We start from the raw sequence: 24596 nt of genomic DNA on the forward strand, positions 1-24596 counted from the left end.
TAATCGATCTTCAAAAACCCACCGGCCTAGAGAGCAAACGTCAAGCCACCCTCCTCGCCCAGTGGGATCTTAGGTCTTGGTTTCAATTAAACTTTGACTGGAAGCGCCCAGACGGCTGTGTACGGGGGCGGGGAGGTGCCTGGTGTAAAACATAAAATCAGATTCTAAAATTTCATGTTAAGTGCACTGACTTTGCATAATGAACAGGGCTGTCATCTATCATTCTGACGTTTACAAGTCACGGCTCAAAGGCTACTTTATTCGTTTTCTCCTCTCAATTTTTGATTTATGGTCATTATAAGAGTCTGTAATGCGCTAGATGGGGGATTACACTTTCTCCAATACATTTGTATAAGGGAAAAAAGTTCTAAGTGGTCGTTTGAAATGGACTTGAAACAGATTATAGCTCAGCTTGTGCCATTTGTACACATACACACAGAGTATCTGCAGGTCCTGGAGGGAGACTTAACTCTTTGCAAACCTGCAACTAAGCCAAAACAAAACAAAAACGATGACCGTGGTCGCCTACATACAGCAGCCATTGTCTGGCCTGAATTTATCATTATTCATGCAGCCCATTCATCTGTGACATCACATAAGCCTTGTCCACTAGTGATGTCATTAGTTCCCAGTGAATTGATAGGCTGAATACTAGTCCCGCCCATAAAATGACAGTCTCCACTGTGTGTAGGTGACAGGTGGAGCGTAAGTAATATTTGCCTATTGTACCTCCGTCTTTTGCCTCAGAAAGTGGGTGGAGCAAGGGGTAGGCTAATGTTGTAATTATATCGTTGCCCAATCAGGGTACAGCGAGGAGGGCGTGTCACAGCATGTCTCGCCTATCCTGAGGGCACGCGGCCTTCGTAGGAGATTTGGCTGCTCGTGAGGATGTCCGGGAGATTTCACCCAAATTTGGACATTCCAGAGATCAAACAACCATGGTCTAGGTCAGTGTTGGCTAACCTGTGACACTCCAGGTGTTGTGAAACTACAAGTCCCAGCATACCCTTCCAGCAATAAGCTGCTAAATATTGGCAGAGCATGCTGGGACTTGTAGTTTCACAAACATCTGGAGTGTCACAGGTTAGCCAACACTGGTCTAGGTGACTTCATACACAGGTTGATTGGTCAGTGCCATGGCGAATTGTGCGCTCCCTTGTTCCAAACCACCCAACATTTGTCTCTCCGGGAGCGGGATGGGGATATGGCCACACACCCCGGGTGTGAGAGAAACTCGGTCACCACTGCTCTATATTTCACATACCTCCCAAATTTCCCACACGGGGGTCAGAGCTCTCAAATCATGACTGTCCCGCCTAAATCAGGTCAGGTATGGTCTTCATTGCTTAAACCTGCTATGACGACTAAATGTTATCAGTGAAGCACTGATTGAGATAAAAATTACTTTCACCTGTGTTTTTTTTTTGCCATCTAATATTAAGACCAAACATAGTACTAAAAAAATACCAGATGGGAGTTCAAAAACTCATACAAAATGTCCCCACTTCATCAAACATTACATGTGTACAGAAATCCCGTCATCCAGAAGCCTTATTCTGTGTGGAATAGAGATGTACAGTATTCCTGAGACCGTAGTCCGTTAATTCACCAGGACCCAGTGAGGACACTGTCTGGTGGCGGCCATTTTGTGAGCAGAACCAATGTGCACAAGATTGAAGTCTATCGGTGCTCCAACGTTCAATGACATCAAAAAGCGCAAGGATTTTTTTTTAGAGCACAAAATGGCCGTGATAGACGCACTTAACTCTAGATCTAAAAGCGAAAAATGAGGAATATGTATGGTTTCCATGTATATTGGTTCTGATCACAAAATGGCTGCCTCCACTAACCGCCTCAGTCACGTCACTGGCTCCTAGTGAGAGAAATGGTGGGATATATTTAGTACAAAGCAGCATCTAGGAAAATAATAACACTTGATAAAACCAACAAGAACACCCCTTTAAACATTTCTGTTCGATAGGCTGCGTTTTATCATTTTTACTACAGCTCCGCTCACTTATAAAGGGATTGTATAAAAATCCTATCCTGCTTTATTTACAACTACTGTATAACTAGAACTGTTAGTATGACAGAAGATCTAAGGAGGACTTAACCAAGACCCTTCCCCTCATAAATCTGGGTCTTTTAGGTTTTAATACTAAATGAAATACTATATAGGCCACTAGAATACTCACATCAGTAATTGCTACAGACCTAAAGAATCCCTTTAATGAAATATTTTAACCAGACAATTGGAATGACAGGGCAAAGAGTTTTGTGTTTCTTGCAGTAATGAGAGGTTTAGGAGAGTTGCGTTTCAACATTGTAATAATGAGATTCAGGCTTGGATTAGCCATAACGACCTAGACAAGGAACTACAAATCCCAGCATGCTTGTACATAATAAGACTTGTAGTTCCTCAACACCTGGAGAGCCACAGGTTGACCAGGCGGGATCTAGGGGTGTTATACGTGGCCTACTAAATATATTGCTCTAAATGTCCTGCTTCCTACAAGGCAGAGTAGTTGTACCTGTTACCCTTGGATACAACAGAGCTCAGCTCTGTTCTGTGCATTGAAAACAGCTGTATACAAGGACAATACAATGAGCAGGTCTGCACAGGTGACATAACAGCCACAGAGAGACAAAGAAATATATTTAGTAAAAGATGAAGCCTAGTATGCACCGGTAAAATAAGTTAAAGTTGTCTGAAGGCGGCCATCCCTTTATGTGTTTTTAGTGGAAATTTATTTTTAGGGGGCCTGGAAATAACAGACAAGCGGAGTCCAGAATGAACAAAGGTGCAATGAAAAACGTGACCTAATTAATTTATCAACAAACTGTTGCTACTGAAAGATGCACTAAATGCATAATAAGGGCAGGCATACATGCAACTTCAACACAGTAAAGGATGCAGATTTATCAGCCGGTCTCTGGCTAAGCATCATGGATACGAGCGGCCTTAAACCGTTAAAAGAGAACCGAGCGGACTGTATAAACATGGCTGAAACACACCGACGCGTTACATCATTCAACGTCCCTTCTTCTGACGTCACAAAGTTGTGTAAAAACGAGAATAACAGTTGGTATTTTTTTTCTTTTTTTAATAAAAAGCACTTTTCTTTTTTATTTGAAAACACGTTCCTTTTTTATATCCATTTTATGCAAAGTCATACATTCCCTGACCTACCATTTTTTTTTTTACATTTTTTTTTTAGAATTATTAAACGCAAAAATGATTCCCCCTTTTTTTTCTCCCATTAAATTATCTTTATCCCCTCATCGCTATCTTTTGACTTTTTGCTTACAAAATAACATCTCTAGATTTTTTTTCATTTTTTTTTTTTTTTTTTTCATTTTTTTAACAAAAACACAGAATAACCAGTAAGGAACGACTGGTCCTCGGCTCTAACACAGGCATCATTCCATGGAGATGTTTGATTCCAGTGACGGGACGCCCCAACTCGCAGGTAACTGAATCCAGCTGCTAATTTGTGGGACCACATCAAATGCTTCTTATCTAACATGGACTTTGATAAATAAAAGACAAGCGGGTGCGTATTGTTCTGAGAGTCCCGATAACCCCGTGGCCTCAGTTCTATAATTCTAGCACTAAAATGAGTTGACAGAAAGGAAGTGACTGATGAAAGCAACAAACGTTTCCTGCTCTCATCCCGAATTACCATAAGCAGCAGTCAGACTTAGGAGACGTACAACAGAAAATAATTAAATACTGTTAAGTGTCAAAATTAACAACTGAGACGTGGGGTATATGAGATCCAGAATGATAAAACACTATGGAGTTAAATTAAAAGCATATTAAAGGACCACTAAATATTAAATGAATCATTTATCCTACCCCTGCTGGCATGACTAATGAGCTGCGTTATAATAGCGGTAAGACAAGAAACGCGTAGGGTTTAGCAAGATGTGACGCATCCTGAATACCCTCTGGTATAAAAGTAAGGAGTGACTGGCATTTGAACCCTGCCAGACAGAAGTGCAAGATGGAGTCTTTTTGCCATGGGGGAAACTAGACAATATTGAAATTTTCAAAACAGCCCCATGTTAGCTGCATGAGGTCGCGCGTTTCGCCAGCAGAATTTTGCTTTACGTTCTGTCTGGATTTCATCTTTATTATATCCGAACCACATGACATAATGGACACGGTCGTCATTCCGGTTCTGCTTACTGGCTATAAATTACGCAAAATGCAGAAATTACAATACAGCGCAGAATTATAACTCTGTGGAACGTGACGGTTGTACAGACGGAACTCGCGCCTCTGCCAAACTACATTCATACTAATTTTTTACTGCGATTTGCCTCCTCTCTAGGGGTAGAAGTGTTTTCCTAACAGGAGTCTGCGGTGGAAAAGGTCACAAATTATTAATGTGATGTTTAGTGGTCCTTTAAAGGCCAAGAAGAAGTTCTCAGACCATAAAATGGTTCTAGCTCAGGGGTTACTTCTTACATCCTTACTATCTATAGCACGGGCTTGCTACAACTGACACATAAATATTGAACTCTGAAGCAATGACCTGTGAAACAGAGGAAGGGATGACATGACTGAACACCATTTATACACATATTATGTAGAGGAGTTTATACGTTTATAAATTCCACTGTAGTATTATAAGCGCCTTCTTACAGCTACTATCCGTTCTGAAGCATCCTGGACCCCACCTTTAACTTAACAGCTGATGGGTGACTAAAAGCCCCTTTTATCCCCCACCCAACACATCAATGATGGTGAACAGCACAGAATGCCCTCAGATATGACAGTAGAGGCAGCCATTTTGTGGAATAAACCAATGCAGCCAATCACATCTCTAGGAAGCAGTGACATCACTGAGGCCCATCATGCCACTGCTTCCTAAAGGAAACACCATCCGTGGTCTCAAGATGTCTGCCTCCACCGTGTATAGACGGCGGGTGCAATCTAACCAATAAGGGACAAACCAGAAAAATGGATCCAATTGAAAATAAACGAGACAGGCAAAACACGTGTAATAACCCCCCCATTTCAATGGTCATGTCAAGATAATGGTCCCATCGCTACCTCTGCACCAGGAGCCCCAAAACACTTTTAGTCACAAGTGGAAGTGGAGAAGGTTCTGCTGTCCTCTAGAGGCACAATATATAGGTTATATTTGGGTCCTATCGCCCATTTCGGGTTGTTCGGATAAAAGCACACAGAAAGCTTAGTCTCATCCAAACCTGTCGGGGGGACTAGGGGGGAAATACTATCAATTGCAGTTGAAATGTAACACAGGCAACACATCGGGACAGAGAATCCATCTCCCACATACTGTATCATGAGACAAAGTAAATCAGTTTTGGTTAAAATCAAGGCAAAATCCAGTTCCTAAAGGTAGAGCTGAATAGCTTTTTTCTTTTTCCTTCTTCCTTTTCAGAAGCGTGTCGACCCTGCTCCAGTGAGGGTTAACATGATACAAATGTTCCACATACATCCTTTTTATGTTTTGTTTTTTTTGCAATCCACACCAAGTACCTGTTGACGTAAAAGTTTTGACACTTCTCACTTGAATTCCTCACAAGGGGAAAAAAAGACCAAATTCCACTGCGGTCACACTACAGCGAAAATACCTTCTTGCTCATTGCGAAACGCGTGAAGGCCAAATTTATTTTAAAAAATAAAAAGTTGCAATATTTACAGTTTAGCCGCCTGACCACTTCTTTTTTTTTTTTTCTCCCCAGGTCCACGTAAAGAAAAAAAAAAAAAAAGGGCTCGATTACAACACAGTTCAGTTATGCGGCTACCGCTGTAGCTGTCTTTGGCAAGAAGTCAACACATTAACCCTCTATGTCACCTTCTGCCCATTTCACTCTGTCTCATAAAGTGGATGTTGTTAGCGCTGTCTGAGAGTTCCGGGTACTGCTCTACGGAGATGGCGTAATAGCCGTCGTATCCCTGAACCCGACCTGTGCTCAGTAGCTGCTGTTTCTCTCCTTCAGTCCATGCCCGGAGACCCTCCTCCCCGTCCACAAGTCTCTGCTGCTCTTTGAGCCATGCCTGAGAAACGGCTCTTTGCCTGGCCAGTTCCAAGACACGGACCTTCTCCTCGTCCAACGTGCCCCCGTAGCGAGTGTTCAGGCACAAAGGTCCATACTGTAGCTGGATGTCCGTGTATCGTCTAGTCCTTGTGCCAAGAACTGTATTGATCTGCGATACCGTGACGTTGACCCCGTTCTCCAAGGTCCGCCTGCCCCCGCTGAGCCCTAATATAGACAGGTCACTCTCTGGGGGCGCCTGCTTGATAAAGTAATGAGTGTCAACACCATCGATGGTGAAGTGCAAGGTTTCCAGGTAGTGGGCATTGTTCAAAATGGCAGCAACGCGCCTCCCGTCCTCGTTGGCCACGCTGATGATGTCGGTGGTGACTCTGCCATCTTTCATGGCAAACTTTACACCTTTTCCAAAGATGGAACCCATGGAGGCGAAATTCTTACTCTGTTTCTGCTGGCGGCAGCCGGCCATAGGGGAGGTGTAGACGGGATCGAAGCGTTCCAAAGTCACAAACGCCTTCAGCTGCTTCTGAACCTCACACTGGACCCCCAGGATCGACTGCAAGAAGAGAGAAAAACTGTTACTATTTTAAGCATATCGGCAAATGTCATATTATAATGGTACGGGGATCACGGATGTAGAACGGTGGATGCAGCATTTACGTTAGAACAATCTCATAATATGATACAAACAGTTACTTGTGTCCGACCGCATATAAACCAATCATGTATTTTTTTTATTCTAATGAAAATTAGATTAACATAAAGAAATCTTTATATATAGATGATGATCTCCGATTGGTTGCTAATGTACATTCAGACGTTTAATGAAATTGTTCCAAAATAGTCCTCAAAAAACACAAAGCGTTGCACAAAGTTATATAAGAAAGGAATATAAATCCATTACATAGATAAAAATTAATATATTTATATATAGCATTTAAATGCGAATTACATGTCATTTTTATAACATTTCGGTCATGAATAAAATAAAATGTTTATGTATAGAGTCAGAAATAGAGACGTTATACTATACTTAGCACAGTCATTGTTGAATTACGAGTAATGGTTCCACATCTCTGCTTTAGAGGTTATTAAAGGCTAAACTTTAGAGGTCTGAATATAACCGCAATATAAAGTAATAAAAAAATATATAAATAAGCTTTAGGGAGCATAACATTTTGCAGTTTTGTTTGAAAAACTTTTTTTCCCAACACGGTAATTGAATAATGACATATTTTGTGCATTCCCGTCGACTCCCAGAATCCCCTTGTGCTGCCATTAACCTAACTTTGTGGGTGGGCTGGCTGAAGGGGTCTCTAATCTGCGAGCACCCTCTGCTTCTCATCCCATTTAGCTCCAAGTTTAAGATGACTGATCTGCAGTGTTTTCAGCTACAAAAGAAATGTCAAGTGGGGCTGTCAAGCTATTAGAACTTACTTGAAGGGCAGCAGAGAATGACTTTCAGTGGTTTGAAGAACCAGCAGCAAGGTCAAAGTTTACCCAGAGACTGTTACCATCGGGGCTTCTTCAAAGCCACTGACTTTTCCCCGACTCTTTTGCAAAATGGTTTTGGAATTTTATTTTAAAACTGGCAGAGAACACATTGTAATCTCTTTAAAAGCCGAAGCTCAGACAGGGCAACAGGCGTGAAATATATTAATGTTAATTCTTGTTTTTCGGCACATATTTTAGAATTTTAAAAGAATGGAGAGAAAAGTGCAGGAGTTACGGCGGCTTTGAAATGCGCTCTTAGGATTTGACGATGCCTTTGTCTAATGAAGGCCTTCAGACATACATAATTGATTGCATCACAAATTAAGAAGCCGTTTAGCTGTTACCGTCTGAAAGTGTAGAATCCATTATGTGTCGATACAAGCGCACGGTGTGAAATCTGACAGATAAGAGTGTTTTAACCCTGAAACCACCGCGCTAGAGACGGTCAGCGTCCTCGAACATTTGGAGAGTGGATGGTACCTCTGATCCCCTAGGAATATTTACATCAGGCAGAGACCTGAATTAACAAGCACGTGCCCTTTTGACAAAAAAAACAAAAACTTTTAGATTGTACCAAGCTTCTCTGGGTCTATCTGTTCCCACTGCACATGAAAGACGCAGGTCCCCCTAGGAATCTGACCTGCTTTACTTAACAATTAAACCTTGTTCAAAGCCAGCGAGTAATTAATGAAAGACATTGTACTGTACTTTTAATATTCACAGACTTTAAGGGGAAAAAATAAAGTACTGACTTTTCCACTCAAGATTCGTTAATAATAAATCTAGGAGTTTCATAGAGAAAAATAAATAAATAAATCAATTACTGGTTTAATTAGTAGGAACACATCTCTGTGCGTGTCTGTTAAGGCATCTCGCCAGCGGATGCTAAAGCTCATGTACGGTATAGAGAAGCTCATTAAACAGACAGTGCTCTAGCAAACTTGGAGATTTGACAGCAATGTTATCAGTGCAAACTGTGGGCCAGCCTTGGAAACTTGGATCTAGAACAAAGATCTTCCTTTCTGTTACCATCATCAATCTTTGGTCTGTTCGACCACATAGATTCGATTCATCAAGTCACAGAATTTGTGGATTATCCTGTCTAATGTTTTTGGAGTTCTGGTCTAGATGCAGATCAGTGGTTTTTAATATGTGAGTGTCTTGAGGGTGCGGATTTGCTGTAACTTTAGAGTCCATCTTTTCTTTGAAATAAGTTTGTGCAATGCATTAACCGGTATAAAGCTACAAGATCATCTTACAATCTGCAGACTCGTTCCGCTGTCATGGAAAAGCTATGGTATTTGCACGCACCTCTTACAGGGTCATAGGCAATCCTAAGGGGGGGTTTCTAGTGCCCGGAAACCCCCCTCCAAGTCTGTGGCACTGTATTATTGAGGTGGCTGGACCCTGCCCCCACTTCACACAGCTCTGCTTGAAAAGGGAGAGCTGCACCTAACAGTAGTGCACGCAGTATTGCCCATGTATATTATGGGGATAGGAAGAGGTGGAGAGCAGCCAAGCACTGTCTAATATTACAGCCTTGTTCCCATGCATGCTGTTCACGCCCACTGGCGGCGTGGTATGGAAACCCCCCTCTACAAATCCTGCGTTTGCCCCTGCGGGTGCTATAGCTGAATATACAACTGAGGCTTGAATCTTAGTGATAAGTATCTGAAGACCGTTGAAGACAACTTTTCAGAACAGCTGATCTAGATTCCTAACACTATAGTGAAGTCAGCGTATACCATGGTGTAATTAGATCTTGGATGATATGGATGAAACAAGAAAGTGGTGATTGAAATCTGGGAAACAAACACAAGTTTAGCGACACAGGTCCATAACTTGGGACGGACATTGACATTAACACAAGGTTTAGTACTCGTGAACCATCAGGTCACTGTGTGCTCGCAGCTCGGCAGGATGTACACAGTTTGTGGCCAGTATACCGATGTCACACGTTACCTTGCTGTTATCCCACTCCTGAGTCTTCATCTGAGTGTTGATCAGCTCGTACGACGGCTCCATCGCATCGAGATCGGGCCTGGGGTAGCCAGGGATCACGTTGTGCAGCTGGAAACCGAAGGTGAGAAGCCAGCTGTTGACATCTGGAACGTGGGGCAAAGAACGAGAGAACAGTTAGGAACTGTGGTCACTTATATATCTAATAATCTTTGCTTTTATTTACTTTGAAACATAATTTAGCTTCCTGTATTCAATCTCATCACAAAACAAACAACAAGTTTAAGTTTTCCTGCTTAATCGATCTGAACATTCCGCCTGCGTAGACCCGTCGTGCTTCTACAAGAGCCGAGCACAGCGGCCTGTTCTCACTTGGCGATAACGCCGGCTCTATACCATCAACCAGCTTAAGGCTGGTTACCGGGTCAGGATTATTGTTGGTCACACAGGTGAGTGGCCAAATCACACAAGATAAGACAACCACATATTCTGCCAGGCTCGATAAAGACCCATGACAGGACTATAATCTGGTATTGTCACCGTTCTGGGCCCACAGTCGCTGCTATATTACAGATTGCGGCCAGATTTAGACTACCTAACGATTAACAACACTAGCAATTAGTGGCACCACAACTACATATTGTAGAAGGAAAATACAACAAAAACAGCTGCAGACTCCAATTTAAAAGAAAAAAATAAGAGTGAGATTTTTGTGCTAAATTTTAAAACATACAAAACAGATAATAATTATGTTCTCCTTAATGCGATGTTTAAAAATACTATAATTACACACAGTTTTGATGATGGTCATTTTACTAAACTCTCTACAATCTCCCTAAAGAGGGACGATGCTGTGTTGTGGGCTGTAATGATACAACGCTGTAGACTGGGATGTAATCACCAGGTGTGAGAGCTTTAGGTGCGATATCTGCATTGTACAAGGATGGTAACACTGTGCATGGTCTACTCACATCCGCTGCCTCAGCCATGGCTCCTAACTTAATTACCAACCACATCATACCCTGCTTTTTAATAATGTCCTTGGAAAAAGCGCTGAGGGCACGATCAAATACCACGATTAATTAACTGCCATCTTGTTAGTTTTAGACGTTACCGTCTAATGATGCTGCCGTAAGATGCGCTCGTTAAGCCCGTGAGCAGCGGATGCTGACAGGAAGCCCGGCTGCAGAAAGACATTTTTAGCGGCTTATTGGATTAAAAACTTGCAGAGGTGACAACAAATGGACAATGAACTTGTTCGTTAATGACAAGGCAGGGAGTGGGGAGAAGAGAGTACACGGATACATCTATGTACGTGCGTCTACACATGGAAACTAGGTGCTCAGTGAAAGAAAAAAAAAAAAAACAGTATAAAAATATACAACCCAAATGTTTTGTGATTTTTCTATTTCTATTTAATTGCTATTTGTGGCTTGTCTCTGTGTCCAGCAAGTGGCCCTCACTGCTCTTTAGTTGCTCTTGAGAGCCGAACTGTAAGAAGAATTAGTGCAGCCAATTAGCACCTGCCCCTAAACAGAAGAGATGGCCAATCATAATGTCTCAGAAGAGGGTGGGATCTGACAACCTACCTTAAGCTGGGTGCACACTACAGAAAATGTCTCCAGATAGGATATAGTTAACGATTTTACCAGCGACTTAAAGTCATGATCAGCAGCCGATTCCTGTGTACACACTATACACGTTTTACACAATTTACTGTCAGATCTGTGATCTTCATCTGTCATAACCATCGGCTGAAAAGATTGTGACTCTGCACACTCCATAGAGATCTATGGACACTGCCGGTCCTGAGTGCATACACACTGCAGGATTGGCAGGACATCGTTCCATCGTTTATAGAGATTTTTAGTCTGTTTATAAAATCAAATCAAACGATACGATGAGCTTTGGAACGATGAAACATGATCGTGGGGCAGTACACACTAACGCTATATCGGACCTAATGGTCTGTGATTGGCACAATAATTGGTTGAGAAACCTGTAGAGTGCACCCAGCCTTATACTATGAGCACCAGAGGATAATGCATCTATACGGATGTAGATACATGGTCATCTATTCAACCAAACTACCAGGCATCAATTATAGATATCTACACCATACCTCCAGATCATGGCCATGGGTAAACAATCAAATTTATACATATCTATTAAATTTAGGGGGAAAAAAAAAAAAAAAAAAAGACTAGCTCAAATAAATTAATGCAAATTGCATAATAACAGGCAATAAAAACGCTGTTTGTGGAATCTAATAATGGTTTGGAAAACAGTAATATTTTTTTATTTTTCTCTCCTGCTGTCTGCACTCTGCCAGGGTGACCCCAATCATGAATATACCCAATGTACCATCTTATACTATCGCTGCCAATGGTGAGAACGTTTCTACAGCAGTGATAATGTTCTTTGCTGGGAGCCAACTTTTGTTGTTGTTTTTGGTTTTTTTTTTAATTGGGAATGGTCATATCAGTTTAATTAGTTTTTGGCCACCTTCAGGGAGAAAATAAAATTTCTGGCACAGACCAGGATACTGAAAAGAAAACACATATCTCCCTGTCCAACCGCTCGGAGGAGCCAGAACGTATCTAGGTATATTCTGCTTCTTGGGAATTGGACAGGAAATGTGGCCTTTCCCCTGCGCTGGTGCCAAGAAAACACATTTATCTTTTCTACACAGATGGGAAGACTTGGAAGTTGGGCCCAAGTATCTGTTGGACAGTGTGTATGATGTGTGGTACTCCAAAAAGCGATCTAGGGTGAAAATTGAAATCTAGACTTGTGTGTAGGCACCACTGGCACGACCATCAACTGCAATAAACTTCTGAGTAAACAAAACGAATGCATGGTATCTGCTGGTCATCCAAAACACACGTACGTCTCTGATCTAGAAGACCAGCAGCACATCGAAGTATCTATGGGGAATAATTAGGTCTTTTATAACTCTATGTACGTCATGAACTGAACCTTTGTTCTCTGACAAGCTCTATTGTATCTCAAATTGCAAACTAAACTGGCTTTATATTCCTAGCAGATAAGACAGGTGTAGTGTGTTGCACCCTCAACTTCCGTACATTAAAGTTCTACCCCTCGGAGCTGCTGTTGTGAGACAATAGGCACCCTACACTTGTCATGGTCAAAATGACAACACCAAGAGATATCCAGGAAGACATCAATTAGACCTTTGTCCCAGAGATAGTTTTTTCCTTGCAATCCAGAATTGTACATTGAAAAGCCTAAAAATGACAGTAATTATAGACCATGAAGCGTGTTGAAAATAAAGAGGCATCAACGAGTGAGTTCACGTAACCCTGATGTAAAGCTTTAAACCTTATCCATTGTAGGTCTGAAGACTGCAATAGCCTAAGAGAAAGTGCAAAACGAGTGGAGAAAAGTGGCCACTTAGTCTCACAATGGACTCAATTTATGGTGGATCAGTCCAATCTTTGACATCTAACCTCACCACTTCCAGTGTAGAAGAAGAACATGCACATGAGTTATATGTCAATATAGGTCTTACCTGTCATGTAGCACTTAGTGTCCTGAGCTCTGCTTACTGGATTGTTATTCTTAAACATGTACAGATTGAAGGGTATTATGTTGGAGATGCTAATCTGCTTCCACATGTCATGATCGGGACTTGTCCATCGCCCAGCTAGCACGTCATACTCCCTTCGACCCATGTGGATGAGCTTAGTGAGATGGTCAAAGAGACCTCCATGGTAGCCTACAATGAGCTGGAAGTTAGGGTTTGAGTCTAGGTAGATTTCACCATACGCAGTGTATAGAATTTGCTTGATCATTAGTCCAGAGCCAGTGAAGACAGCCATGGGGGTTCCTATGTTGTCACAGGCAATGTAAAACTCATCCCCGCTGCTTAACTCCATGGCGAAGAGGTGGCCTTGCAGGTCGTAATACAAAGAAGCAATCTCAGAGCTCGAGTGATTGTAGAAGTGTGTGATCCTGGTGGGGTTGGCAAGGTCGGCATAGAAGAACTGTAAATGTTGACCGTTATGTGTCTTTCGGGAGATTCTCCTTCCAAGTCCGTCGTATCTGTATTTCACACTCCAGCCGCTTATTTTATTATAAGCTTTGATGAGGAGCCCAGCAGAGTTATACTCAAAGATATCACTGCCTCTCTGCTTGAGGAATCCATCTTCATCTAACCGATACTGGACATCACCTAGTCTCGTTATCCGGTCCCGCAAATCGTACCTCAACGGCATCAGACGGATGCTGTTTCCTGGATTCAACAAGTGCAGATTTCCATTCAAGTCATAATTGTATCTCCATTGCTGTTTGTCATTAACAAACACTGTTTGTAGCTGTCCATCGTTATCATATTCATAGGTGTACCGGGTAGAGTTTGCGTAGGGACCGACCTTCAATTCTTTCTTTACCACTCGACCCATATTGTCGTACTGTATCAGCATCCAAAACATCATGGATCTAAAGATCTCATACTGCAGCTCCCGCACTCGGCCGTAAGTGTCAAACTGTTTTGTGTGCGTCATAACCGCCGTCGTGATGATCTGGTTAATATTGTAATAAATTACTCCAAATTTACCAAACTGTTCTGTCTTGCCGGAGACATCGTCATATCTGTACAGGTCAATAGGCAACGGTGTCTCGTTAATGACAGCCTGCATGCTGGTGACTCGGAAACTGTTGTCGTAATTGTAATCAAATCTGGCATTCACCATTCCTTCCTCAGTGAATCTGAATATCTGTCGGTCAATCAGTGGTCCTATCTGCCGGTAACGGATCGTGCACGTGAAGCCTTCGTTTTGCAAGTTGACGGTCTTCAACATGCCGGCCGTCTCATCGTAAGTGAAAGCTATTTTGGTGGTATCGTACAAGATCTCGGCAAGCTTGGACAGCTTGCCGTATTTGTATATTATACGCCTCCCAGTACCCATATATAATGTTTGTAAGAGTTGCCCTTCTTCTGAAAAGTCCTGCAGCACAGAAGCATTGCCCTCAGGAGGTCGGTAAATATTCCGATAGTATCCGATGGAGCGGACGGTCTCCAAAGTTTGCCGGGCAACATTGGGCATAGTTACCGAAGAAAGTCGATTGTTTTTATCAAACTCAAAAATGTACTGTCTCTGGCTATGAAGTAGTAACACCATTGACTATGGAAGAAGAAAACAAAACATTTGATGAGTATTACTGTAGATACATTGGTACAAAAACTATTCTATGTTATTTATGGGTTTTAAAAGTTAAAGTAACCATAATGACAGAAATAATTTCCCCATGTTTTGGCTATTGCCGTCTAATTATTAACGCTTAGATCTGTCCTGGACTATAGAAGATGTCATTGTTGGGTAATGACGACTACGCGTAGACCAGCGTGTCCGGTAAAGGGTTTCATTTTTTTAAAATGCCAAATTCTGGAAATTCTACCATTATACATGCTATTGCATGCTAAAGTGAGTCAATTATTCTTACATTTTTGTTAAATATCGCTACTTGGGGCACTAATAAACTGAGTGTATGTGGATATATTAAGTTCCCTAAGCTGAGCAACCAAAGCGGCTGCTTGCATTTTTATTAAAATAAATAAGTGGATGAAGGCCATTTGTGCAGAATAGCTATGAATATATATTTTACTGGACAATTCTAGACAAGAAAGAAATTCTTCACACCTTCTCCAGGTACGTATAGGTCCAAGACTTCCCATCGGCAAAAGTCCTGGAGATGAGTTTTCCGGCCTGATCATACTCCATCCTCTCCGACATGGTCCCTCTTTGTATTCCTGCCACGTGGCCTCCGGGAGAGTAAGTCACATTCACTCCGTTTAAACCGTTAGACGGAGACCAGAGACTGGGCCTGCCAGCGTGATCGTACAAAATTCTCAGGGTGAACTTCCGATGGTCGTCATTAATCTTCTCCGTCCTTGTAACGCGATCGAAATCCAGAGACAGCAAGTTTCTATTGTGTACCTGCGGGAATATACAGATACAAGCAGTCAAATAAACACAACTATGAAACAGTTAGAGGTCATCCGTTTTTTTCATGCTTGCCCTTCATTTTCTATCAAATTGTTCAGCAGTTATTTGTAGGATTCCATTTTAACTACGTGTAAGTAAGTTCACCACATAGTGCTTAATGATGTCACTTGTTTCTAGTGAACGAATAAAATGAGAACTCATGGGAACTTTTTCAGCCACAGTATGTAGGTGACAGATTCTCGAACAGGTTATTTATCATTTTATAATTTTGTTTTAAGATATAAATCCATAGAAATCACCTCTGATTTGTGAGTGTTTACACAGCAACAATGGAAAATACAAACCGCGGTAACTATTTTAAATCTTTACCTCATGATACCCTGCCATGCAGCAAGGCAAAGAGGTGGTACAGGTGCCTGACAAGAAGATTAAGGGGTATATTTACTAAACTGCAGGTTTGAAAAAGTGGAGATGTTGCCTATATCAACCAATCAGATTCTAGCTGTCATTTTGTAGATTGCACTAAATAAATGATAGCTAGAATCTGATTGGTTGCTATAGGCAACATCTCCACTTTTTCAAACCCGCCGTTTAGTAAATCTAGCCCTAAGGCTTTCTCAATAGATTTAGGAACAGCAGACACAGGTGTCCTCACACTGGGGACTCGTATTCACCTCATAATGTTTACATATTACATTCATAGTATTGGCATCTATAAACGGAGGGCTTTACTTTACTTTTTGTCTACAACAACTTTTAGATAAATCATTTGTAAGATGCTGCATTTACTTTGTGCCAATGATGAACATTAATAGAGCTTAAAGTGCAGCAGTCGTCTCTCAACGTGGAGGCAGCCATATTGTGGACTGGGATCTTCCTCATAAGCATGCAGACCACTTTTAGAACGTTCATGGCAAAAAACGAAAACGATAACTTCCTCTCTTAGCCCAGATTGTTATTTTCACCTAGTTCCAAGCTTTAAAGTGCATCAGTCACTTACACACCGCAGAAGAAGCCATTTTGTGTAATGAACCAATAGCCTACCAGTTCCTTAGGAAACAATGACATCAAGTGCAGTATACGAACCGTCAATGTTTTTGACAGAAAAGTTGTAAAAAAATAAGTTATAATTAAAAAACATATTCAGAGAAAAAGATTTTACCCTCAGACGGCGTCCAAAAACGGTGACCTGCCCCCGCGCCTGTTCCTTGCGCTGTCGCCACTCGACCAAGTTGAGGCCATTGTCTATGGGCAGGGTGACATTGCGTTTACCCACGGTGGGGTTGACGGTGCCCGCCAGCAGGTGAGGCTCTGTCTGTAGGGCGACCTCCATCCCGTTAGCTAGAATGAGTCTCAATGAACCGTCTGCGCCAATGTAATAGCTGTTCCTCACTTGGTCTGCAAAAAGCAATGCATTCTGGGTATTTATCAAAGGACATTTTCTGAGAACAGCAAAATAACTAACACACATCATGCAAAGATACAATAAAAAATCCAATCTTAAAGCAAACGCATAAATTAATTATGATTAAGTACTGAACAAAAGAACAATCAGTAATATGGACAATGGGCCTGAGTCATTAAGGAGAGCAAAGCATAATAAAGGAGTAACATTTGCACCTGGGCAAAACCATGTTACATTGGAGGGGGAGGTAAATTTAAAATGTGGGGACATATTTATAGTTGGTGTAGAACATGTCCTAGATCAACTTTAAATTTCAGTGTAATTATAAAGTTAGCAAGTATTTGTGTGCTAGATGAAAAAACTGCCAGTATTTAACTTATATGCAAAATAATAAACTCATTTGCACCCCTTGAATTGTAACATGGTTTGTCCCAGAGAACATTTACTCCTTTTTTGCCTTAATGACTCAGGCCCAATATATATAACTAGCGATGACACAACTTTAATATATGAGATGCGGTCACAAGTTCTGTAATGGAAGTTGACAAAAACTTTACATCCCGATTTCTGGCTTGTCGTACTTTTACAATGATTATAATTTTCTTCCTTCCCTCTGACTATCTATAGGTTCGAGAATAAACAACAAACAAAAACCAGAGATCTACAGGACAACAAATCAAACAGACAAAAGAGAACACGGATAAATGAGAAAATTATAAGAGCAAAGAACGGCTTGTGTTCTAATATCTTAATAGGCTGGTGTCACATAAGGAGTTTTTCTGCTCCATTATTTTCTCATGAAAAAGCGGCAAATTTTATTTTTTGCTAAGACGCTGTCCTATTGAAATAAATAGCTTTTGTCCAGATGGTGTCACACAAGCAGATTTTATGCTCCGGTACCCTATAAAAAGCTGCATGAGACATTTAGAGCCGGAATAACAGCTGAAACAGACAAACGTCTCCTAGAAGGTCTGTATGATCTCTCCTGAATCTGTCACACGAGCGATGAAATGGCTCTTCAGAAACTGCTCAGACAACATGTACAGCATTCATGCTGCTGGTGTGAACAACGCTCAGAAATAAATAAAAAAAACAAAACAGCTTATCTGGCTTTATAACAAGTTATAAGATTGTACCAAATATTAAAATCATTATGTCACAGCTGTCTGCTGATAAGACGTAACATCACTACACTTATATTATAATATTATAACCTCTCATAGGCTATTACAGTGTATAGGTTTCCCGTATATAACTCACCTTGCAGCAGCGTATAGAAGGCTCCGGAGGCGGACAGGTTGGTGGTTATAGTAACGTCGTCCTTATTAGATGTCTCCACCTGGACATGGACGGAGCTGTCGGTGTCGCTGTGGAAGCTGCTCACCTGCCCGGTGGGGAACGTCACGTTGGTCAGTCGCCCAAAACTGTCGAACCTGTATAAAGACGAGAAGCACAAATGAGACCACGGATCACCATACAGCTGAAAATGTGTGCTGCGCTGACACAGAGGCATGATGGGAAACCGGACTGCCCTTAAAGGTGTCCCAGATACTGGCACAGTGGGGGCAGCCATCTTGCCGTCAGCCACGCATTTCTATATTTTTCAGAGCGAGAAGACATTGTAAAAGGATCTCGTCTTACTTATACTATCCTACGTACTACGGATTTGAAAATGTTTTAGTTTAAGATGTTTAACTTCCTAACAGCAGTGAATGTTTAAACAGAATATGAACTATGAGCGATGAAACAGAGCAAAAGGTGTTGTTATTTCATTGTAGTGATAGAATAATTTCCATGTTTGTATGAAACCTGTCCTGAATCTCTCCCCAGCCAGCATCCATGGTTCGCAGGCTAAATGCTGCATGCCAGCATTGTACTATGCAGTACCAGCATGCATGGTTCGCAGGCAGAAAGCTGCATGCCAGCATTGTACTATGTAGTACCAGCATGCATGGTTCGCAGGCTGAATGCTACATGCCAGCGTTGTACTATGTAGTACCAGCATGCATGGTTCGCAGGCAGAAAGCTGCATGCCAGCGTTGTACTATGTAGTACCAGCATCCAAGGTTCGCAGGCAGAAAGCTGCATGCCAGCATTGTACTATGTAGTACCAGCATGCATGGTTCGCAGGCTGAATGCTGCATGCCAGCGTTGTACTATGTAGTACCAGCATGCATGGTTCGCAGGCAGAAAGCTGCATGCCAGCGTTGTACTATGTAGTACCAGCATGCATGGGTCGCAGGCAGAATGCTGCATGCCAGCGTTGTACTATGTAGTACGGATCTCCACCCACAGTGTGCACATCAACATTTGCCAAGATTAATTTGCAATCCCTATTAAGGAAACTATACATTATGAAGAGCGAACAAAGAGTATCATGGCTGAATGCTGTCATATTATTGCAATATACACAACCAGGTAAGTATCCCTACACCTAGCCGTTATTGAGTACTCGTCCACCTTCAGGATGCTGTGGTCTAGTAACGCTGCATCCTGCGTGGTGCACAGTCATGAAATATAACCTTCACATTACACTGAACATGCCTCTGAAAGCAGGAAGGGTGCACACGAGAACATGTATGTCTGTGTATGTTAGGGGATTTAGATTATAAGCTCCAACGGGACAGGGACTGATGTGAATTAGTTCTCTGTACAGCGCTGCGGAATTAGTGGCGCTATATAAATAAATGATGATGACATATGGATACAGTCACGTACATACCCTCAGAACACAATTACATTCTAAAGTCTTTCAGATAAACAAATATACTGAAAAACCACAAACATTGTCGGATGAGAAAAGCATCAACATTAAGCATTTTTTGTTCTTCAAGGACTGGGAAATGAAAGTGTAGACCTGGGGTCCGGCTGTGAGACGGACGTGTATGTAGGACGGTCTGCAGACTCCCTGCAAACGGCCTTCACTTTTATAGTTTTCTTTTACAAGAAAAAGAAACGGTACGTTCAGTAACCAACACAAATGTATTCCGTAGCGCTTCTTGGTCCAAATGTGGGGTCAAAAGGAAATTAGTGTCACGTTTTATTTTTACAAAATGTTTTCCAAAACGCTGCTATGAAAACGTTTCATCAGATTTATCCGCCTCCCCGCGGACTTTAGCGCATTTCTGTTGGCGGAGGAGTCTCCAACAAGCATGACATAACGCGCACTGGGCGGACCATTTTGGCGCCGTGGTGCGCTCATTGCTCTTTGTAAATGTGGAGTGCAGACGACCGGTGACGTCACGCCCTGTGTTCCGTAAAAAACATTACATGAAAAAAAGCAAAACAAACCCAGCAATGTTAAAATTCAAACAGTATTAAGTGTTAGATTGTTTATTAAACAGAGTGAATAAAATAAATGTGTAAATGAATCTTATAATAACTTTATATGTTGTCTAGACACACTGCTGGTAATTACTGTTAGTGTTAGCTGGGGGATAGAAACGGTGTATTATAATGTATCTGTTACATGAGGATACCAGCGTGTTACATACGTGTATAGGAAGGCGCTGACAGTACAAAACAGAAATAACTTTCCTGATTAGACCGACAGAGGTTACTCCCAACCTCTGCTAACCCCACTCTCCAGCTTGTGGGACAATAGCTTTCAATAGTCCTTCAAAGTTGAAGAATCTGTTTTAGAAATCTTATTTTTGTGTGTGTATTATGGTGACATGGTTTATAGTCTGAGTTAATCACCAGTTCTGTTTATTTCCTAAAATAAAGAATATGTCTATGTGATGTTGAATACTTGCGTGTCAAAAAAGACAAAAGTATTATAGGAGTGATACTTCATACTTGTCAACCTTTGACTAGTGAATTCCGGGAGATCCCGAACAGGGGGTGTTGTTGGAGGGCGGGAGGGAGCGTGGCACGATCGTGTCATTTTGACCCCACCTCGCGACAATAACCTAATTTTTGCTGCATGGGTGGGGCCAAAATGACGCAATTCGCCACGAATCGCGTCATTTTTGCGAGTAAATTGCAGTATGTGGGATACTTGCCTGCTCTCCCAGGAGTCCGGGAGACCTACCCGGATTTCGGGAGTCTCCCGGACATTCCGGGAGAGTTGGCAGGTATGTGATACCTTTATTGACTAACCAAAATACATTTTTATATTTGCTAGCTTTCAGACCACAGAGACTCCATCAGGAAAGTCATTTGTAACCTGCCTGATGAAGGAACCTCTGTGCTCTTAAAGCTAGCAAATATAAACATTTATTTTGGTCAGCCAATAAAGGTATCACTCCTATAATACTTTTGTCTTTTTTGACAGGAAAGTATTCAACATCACAGATTTTTCTGGCTGACACGGTACAGCAATAAAAATAAAAATAATTCTACTCATTCATTAAAATAAAGAAATAAAGGGACGTATTATTCAGACAACAAGCTTATCAGCGTAATTGTAATTACTAAAACCAAATGGTTACTACACAAGAACGTCATCAAAATGCTATTGTTCACCCAGGGAACCACAAGCTAAAACGCTCTTCGGACCACACAGCACTGATCAAAAGCCCACGAACGATGGGTTCAAGATGCACCACGCCCAACATGTCAATGTTCATAACTTTTGAAGAGTCCAGCATTCACTTATCATACTAGCCTAGTCTTCTGGAATATCGGGAGACTCCCCAATTTCGGGTAGCTCCCCTGGACCCCCGGGAGAGAAGGTCTTTCTCCCGAATCTCACCCATTTCCTAGTGAAGTGGGTGGAACAGTGGCCTCAAAGATGTGGTTGGTGGTGAATCGCATGATTTTGTCTCTGCTCCCTGCGGTGAAACACCGCAATCGCGTCATAGGGGGCATGGCCAAAATGACTCGATTTGGTGCGTCACCCCCCTCCTTCTTGCCACTTGACCTCCCCCTTCCAGGAAACCCCAAAATTTTGGAAGTATGCAGTTAAGGGATTAATGGTGTGATCACTATGGGGTAAATAAAGATATTTGTAGACAGATCTCTTACACTGTATCAATAGTCAGTGACTAATATTCTTAATATATTTTTAAAAAAGTTGGACAGTTTGAATATATCCTCACACAATCAGCTTCTCAAATATAGATAAGTTGTCACGTAAATGTGGTGGAAACACTGATATCCACATGCCGGCAATTGAATTACACGTGTGGCAAGTTAATCCACTTATCAACAAGACTTTGGTACTTGAATTTGTGGTTAAATTAAGGCAAACTGGGCAAACTCTGACCCTTGATTGTGCTGCCGTTTTATTTGGGTTCCTGTAGGAAACTGAGTAATTATTCACAAAATGATGCAGGATTTAAGGAGGACTGAAACAATACAGCCAAGAGATTGATGAATGTAGAGGTAATCTGTATACACGGACAGAATACGCCGTAAAGTTATTTATGGGAACATTATTATTGCTATAAAATCAGTTTTATTATCATGATCACAACAGAATATATCTCTCCTCCGCCACAGAAATTGTATTTTTATATCTAAAAAGCAGAATAAAATCCATTCCCTTCAAGTGAGCTCTAAACAACACCAAGTGGAACTCCCCTGAATCTAATTTGGCTTTCAATGCCACCCATCAATTGTCATCATACTGGAAACAGACTCCAATGGAAAAATCTGACCCCGCAGACAATTTAATATTGGCAGAATTACATTTATAGACGGCAGGTCCTTTCAGAGACGGTCAATAATTTATTTTGACATCCTTTTAGGCTTAACGTAAAAACAAAAAAATTCCCTCCCCCCCGTCTAATGTACGATAATCTTTCACGGTGAGAATTTATGGCCATGTAGTGTGAAACAGATTTTCATTTCATATAAAATATTTGGACTTGATTTGACGTACGGTTTCAGTTAGAAGAACAGAGACAAAATAAATGTACAAAATTCAGAGTTGAGAAATATGAATACTCACTCGTAGAATGTGGTCCATCCATTCTCGTTGCTCTTGGTGGCAAGTAGACCAGAATTTCCATGGTAGGTCATCATGGCCAGCTCGTTACCCTGTTCTGAGACACTTTTGAGGGCACTGTTTGTTCCAATGGTCAACCAGAAGACCTGTCCATCGGGTACTACCAACCAAAGCGGCATGCCGGTGGAATCCCGCCTAATGTTTAGGGTATTTCCATTGTTATCGGTGATAAGGGTAAGATCTCCGTCCCCGGTGTATGTGAAGTTGTAGAGATAATCTCCGGTTGTAAGGCTTTGGGTGTACAGGTGTCGTCCGGTTGTGTCAAACAGGTACAATTCCTGGTCAATGGGAGAAGACACCTCGTACAGGTTCAGACTGTTGAGGAATGGTTTGTTGGTACGAATGAACCGAATCCTGATATTTCCCAGGTCCGCCACATACAAGTCCCCGTCGGCGCATACAGCTAGAGACGACGGAGCGTTCAACTTGGCATCCTTGGCATAACCATCGTCTCCAGAAAAGCATTCGCAGCTGGGATCGTTCTTGCAATCGCAGCCGCTCGGAGCGCCGGCCACCAGCGAGATTTCACCGTTGGTGGTCACCTGTCTGATTCTGTTGATCTTTTTCTCATCGGTTTCGGAGATGTACAAGATGCCGTTGTGGGATACCGCCAAAGCCGTGGCTGCCTCCAGGGTGGCGTGAACCGCTACTTTGCTAAGGAGGAAGTGGTCAATGCCAGGGACCTGGCAATGCATCGGCCTTCCTGCCACGATGCGCACCTGGTGGTTCTCCGAGATTTGTAACACCACATTGTTATCAAGGACATAGAGGGAGTTATCCATTGGGTTTACCGCCATGTCCGTTGGCCATTCTAGACGAACCTGGAAATAAACAATTATTCATATTTACATTTCAGGAAATGATTAACAATTACATGAATGTGAAAATAATACCCACTGATTGTAACAGCCCTATTTTTCACACCACAAACCGGCTGCCACGCCAGTACACTCTACGCCAGTACACTCCACGCCAGTACACTAGACTACAATTACACATTTTACAGCACCAAAGATAATGTGTGGACAAACTCTGATTATGAGTAATTAGTATATAAATAGCTATACACCAATTTAATTTCAAGCTAATAATGGTTACCACTCATGTGTCATCTTGCTTTGAGATCAGTAGAACGTTTATATTTATGTTTATATTACATAATGCAAACATTTACAGAATTCATTAAGAAAAAAAGCTCTACTGCAGCTGGGTTTTTGTCCCAGTAAAAAGTAGCAGAAATCTGTGGGGAAGCACAGAGGCAGTGTGGTTAGCATTGCTTCCTCACAGCGCTGGAGTCCAGGGTTCAATCCTGACAATGGTCTTATCTGTGTGGAGTTTGTATGTTTTCCCCACGTTTGCGTAAGTTTCCTCTGGGTGCTTCAGATTCCTCCCAAGGTCCAAAAACATACTGGAAGTTTAATAGACTTGTGACAAAATGTGGTGTGTGTGTGTGTGTGTGTGAGAGTGAGTGAGTGTGAGAGAGAGAGAGAGTGTGAGAGAGAGAGAGAGTGTGAGAGAGAGAGAGAGTGTGAGAGAGAGAGTGAGTGTGAGAGAGAGTGTGAGTGTGAGAGAGAGTAAGTGTGAGAGAGAGAGAGTGTGAGAGAGAGAGAGTGTGAGAGAGAGAGAGTGTGAGAGAGAGAGTGTGAGAGAGAGTGAGAGAGAGAGAGAGTGAGTGTGAGAGAGTGAGTGTGAGAGAGTGAGTGTGAGAGAGAGTGAGAGAGTGAGTGTGAGAGAGAGTGAGTGAGTGTGAGAGAGTGAGTGTGAGAGAGAGTGAGTGAGTGTG

At 41.9% G+C, this 24596-nt stretch overlaps 1 protein-coding gene across 9 annotated transcripts in view; it reads right to left on the reverse strand.

Moving 5' to 3' along the window:
• Positions 1-2104: 2104 nt before the first annotated feature.
• TENM4 (teneurin transmembrane protein 4) overlaps positions 2105-24596 on the reverse strand; it is a 1040112-nt gene continuing 1017620 nt past the window's right edge. For all 9 annotated transcript variants that reach the window (XM_075198626.1, XM_075198625.1, XM_075198627.1 and 6 more), the window contains 7 exons: positions 22757-23634; positions 18121-18293; positions 16618-16853; positions 15150-15446; positions 13019-14633; positions 9490-9632; positions 2105-6589 (listed from right to left, as the gene is read on the reverse strand). In XM_075198626.1, coding sequence (XP_075054727.1) covers positions 5831-6589; positions 9490-9632; positions 13019-14633; positions 15150-15446; positions 16618-16853; positions 18121-18293; positions 22757-23634 — 4101 coding nt within the window. In that variant the 3' untranslated portion in view covers positions 2105-5830. The remainder of the gene's footprint in view (positions 6590-9489; positions 9633-13018; positions 14634-15149; positions 15447-16617; positions 16854-18120; positions 18294-22756; positions 23635-24596) is intronic.

This window comes from Mixophyes fleayi, chromosome 2, assembly GCF_038048845.1.
Source record: "Mixophyes fleayi isolate aMixFle1 chromosome 2, aMixFle1.hap1, whole genome shotgun sequence".
NCBI classification, from domain to species: domain Eukaryota; kingdom Metazoa; phylum Chordata; class Amphibia; order Anura; family Limnodynastidae; genus Mixophyes; species Mixophyes fleayi.